This window comes from Triticum aestivum, chromosome 7A, assembly GCF_018294505.1.
Source record: "Triticum aestivum cultivar Chinese Spring chromosome 7A, IWGSC CS RefSeq v2.1, whole genome shotgun sequence".
Classification (NCBI taxonomy): Eukaryota; Viridiplantae; Streptophyta; class Magnoliopsida; order Poales; family Poaceae; genus Triticum; species Triticum aestivum.
In genome coordinates, this window is record NC_057812.1 from 85453178 (window position 1) to 85456057 (window position 2880).

General features: G+C 51.2%; 1 protein-coding gene across 1 annotated transcript in view; it reads left to right on the forward strand.

Annotated features, from left to right (window-relative positions):
• The first annotated feature begins 349 nt into the window (after positions 1-349).
• Positions 350-2880, forward strand: part of LOC123153077 (uncharacterized) — an 11792-nt gene continuing 9261 nt past the window's right edge. Inside the window, exons 1-3 of the mRNA XM_044572374.1 lie at positions 350-384; positions 474-544; positions 613-892. Coding sequence (XP_044428309.1) covers positions 356-384; positions 474-544; positions 613-892 — 380 coding nt within the window. The 5' untranslated portion in view covers positions 350-355. The remainder of the gene's footprint in view (positions 385-473; positions 545-612; positions 893-2880) is intronic.

Consider the following 2880-nt stretch of genomic DNA (forward strand, 5'->3'; position numbering starts at 1 on the left):
TGAGCTGTACTCGATGCCCAATGGAGCACAGGCTCCGACTGAGGAGGGAGAAGCGAGCGGGGGCGAGAGCCAGGAGGAGGAGTGGGACTCGGACGCCGCTGAGGATGATGATGATGACGATGACGATGATGATGATGATGACGAGGACGAAGAAGAGGAGGAGGAGGAGGTCGCACCACCACGCTCGGAAAGGCGGTCGAAGCTTGTCCATGACCCTGCGACTGAACGTGGCAAGGGGGTTGCGACTGTTACATAGTCGACCAAGCACCCTCGGACCACCTCTCCGGCGCCGACTGAAAAGGCGTCGAAGCAGCCCAGGGCGGCCCCGGCAAAGCCGACCAAGCTCCTGCCGAAGATGAAGGTGTCCATCCCCACCATATCAGGGTAATCATGCTGCTTAAGTCTTCTTGTTTTGTGCGAACTTTATCTCTGGTTGGCGCTGGAGTTAGTCGACTGATTCTTTGGAGTTGCAGTGCTGCTACTTCTGAGACCTCATCCCGGGCTGACGACCCTGAGATGGAGGACGCAGCAACCTCAAAACCTGGTACTATACTCTTAACACTGTTTCTAGTCGACTGACTCATGATCTCTAATTCTGGTTCTTTTCTGTAGCTCCATCCAATGTTGTTATCACTCTCCCTGATGATGATGAAGATGAGGAACCGCTGAAGCAAAGAAGGAGTAGGAAAACGTCTGCCGGCAGGGTGCCCCAGGATGTGACGGTGCCTGAGACTCTGGTCGCGGAGGAGGAGAACACCACTCGACACACTGTGTCCTTCGTAGATCCACTGACGAGTGCTCTGCAGCCCTCCCTCTTCACGATGCACCACGTCCCAGAGGACCAAGCTGGCGCCGCGAAGGAGGCGATACGCCAGGCAGGGATCATGATGGAGCAGTTGAAGACCATCCGGGATGCGAGCTAGGCAGCTTACGACGCCAGTTCCGCCCTTCAAAGCAATGTTCAGGTCAGTCGACCACCGCTTGTTCTGTTAGGATATGCTATCAAAAACTTTTCTTTCCAGAATTTATAGTAATCACCCACTGGGTGTGTCGATTTAAACTCCGTGTTGGCGGGGGCACGCTGAGTGCACCCGCTGGGTGTAGTCCCCAAGGCTAAGGTCGACTGCTGGTAGTCGGCCTTAGGCTTTATAAGTTCAGTCTTTCCGTCATTCGACTATGGCGAATGGATTTCGCAAACCGGTGGGGGCACGCTGAGTGCACCCACTGGGTGTAGTCCCCGAGACTGTGGTCGACTGCTTGCAGTCGATTACAGTCTTAAAGAATACATCTTGTTTTTTTTTGAGGTCGACTGGTCGACTCTGTCTTCAATAGGATTAGTGGGGGCACGCTGAGTGCACCCACTGGGTGTAGTCCCCGAGACTACGGTCGAATGCTTGTATTCGGCTGTAGTCTTAGAAACGCATGATTTTTCCTTTTCCACTCGGAAGTGAATTATCTTTGACATTTAGTCGATTGATTCTTCGCAGAGATCCTGTGACCTTGCGGCTCGCTACACTGAGCTGGAAAACAAGCACATTCAGCTCGAGCTGGATTTGAAGCTGGTTCAGGAGAATCTGACGAAGGCAAAGGAGGAGACCAAAGGTATGTTTGGTGAGACCTCGACGACTGCTTTTTCCCTTTATTTGTTTCAAAATCTGATCTTGCTGTAACTTGCAGGTAAGGTGAAGGAGGCCCAACAGAAAAAATACCTTGAACTAGCTGAGAAGATCAAGCTTGCTGACGAGAAGTTAGCTTCAGTCACCAAGCTTGAACAAGAAAATACCAATCTGAAAGCTGCTCTTGGGAAGAAAAATGATCTGGAGGCCTTCCTGAGTGGTCTTGCCAAGAAGCTGTTCCTTATGCTTGAAGGTAAACCTTTACGCTCAACAATCATTTTCAACTGTGATTTTTCCATTCGACCATTGCCTTGACTTGGTGATCGCCCTTGCAGAATTTTGTCAAGACTTTGAAGAAGAGACTAGCTGGCTGGAACCAAACCTTGACCCCGTCAATTCTCCGGTGAACGACGAAGTTGCCATGAATGTTTTCCGACTGGAGTCCCGTGTTGCAGCTGTCGTGGACTATCTTGCAAGGCTGAAGGTCGCCACATCTCGCATCGACTCAATGCTCTGGCCCAGGGGGACACTCCAGAACGACCTCGAGTCGCTGATGGCTCGCTTGAACATGGTCCCTGGTCGAGTGCAGGAGTGGAAAAAGTCCTCGGCTCGGTGCGGTATAGATGTTGCTCTGTGTCTGGCCCGAGTCCACTGCAAAGATGCGCGAGAAGACAAGATGGCGGCCCTCCGGGTGGCCAACACCAAGAAACACGACTTCAGGTCCTTTATGGAAACTTTCATTGCTGCTGCCACTCGGATCGCAGATGGAATTGATCTTGATGAGTTTGTTGCACCTTCCAGCCCTCCACAGGAGGGGTAAAAAACTTCTTTTAAGCTCGACGCTTTAAATTTGCCTCGGTATGCCGAGTGGAGTTGTAACCGATAAACCTTAACAGGCTTAGCGCCTGAGCACTTTCGGTTCCTTTAGGTATCGTTCCGAACTTGAATTTGATGTTTGAATATGATTGCTTTTGGCTTGAAATGTCTTTTGCAGGTTCAAAGCAAGACGCTCACTGCAGTCAACTTATTCCTTAATCCACTTAGGTGAGCGCTGGGCTGCAGCTAAGCCCCCGAGTGAGGGGTTTGCTCTTCACTCGGTAGGATTTTTATATCTTAGGCGAGCACTGGGCTGCAGCTAAGCCCCCGAGTGGGAGGTTTGCTCTTCACTCGGTAGGATTTTTATATCTTAGGCGAGCACTGGGCTGCAGCTAAGCCCCCGAGTGAGAGGTTTGCTCTTCACTCGGTAGGATTTTTATATCTTAGG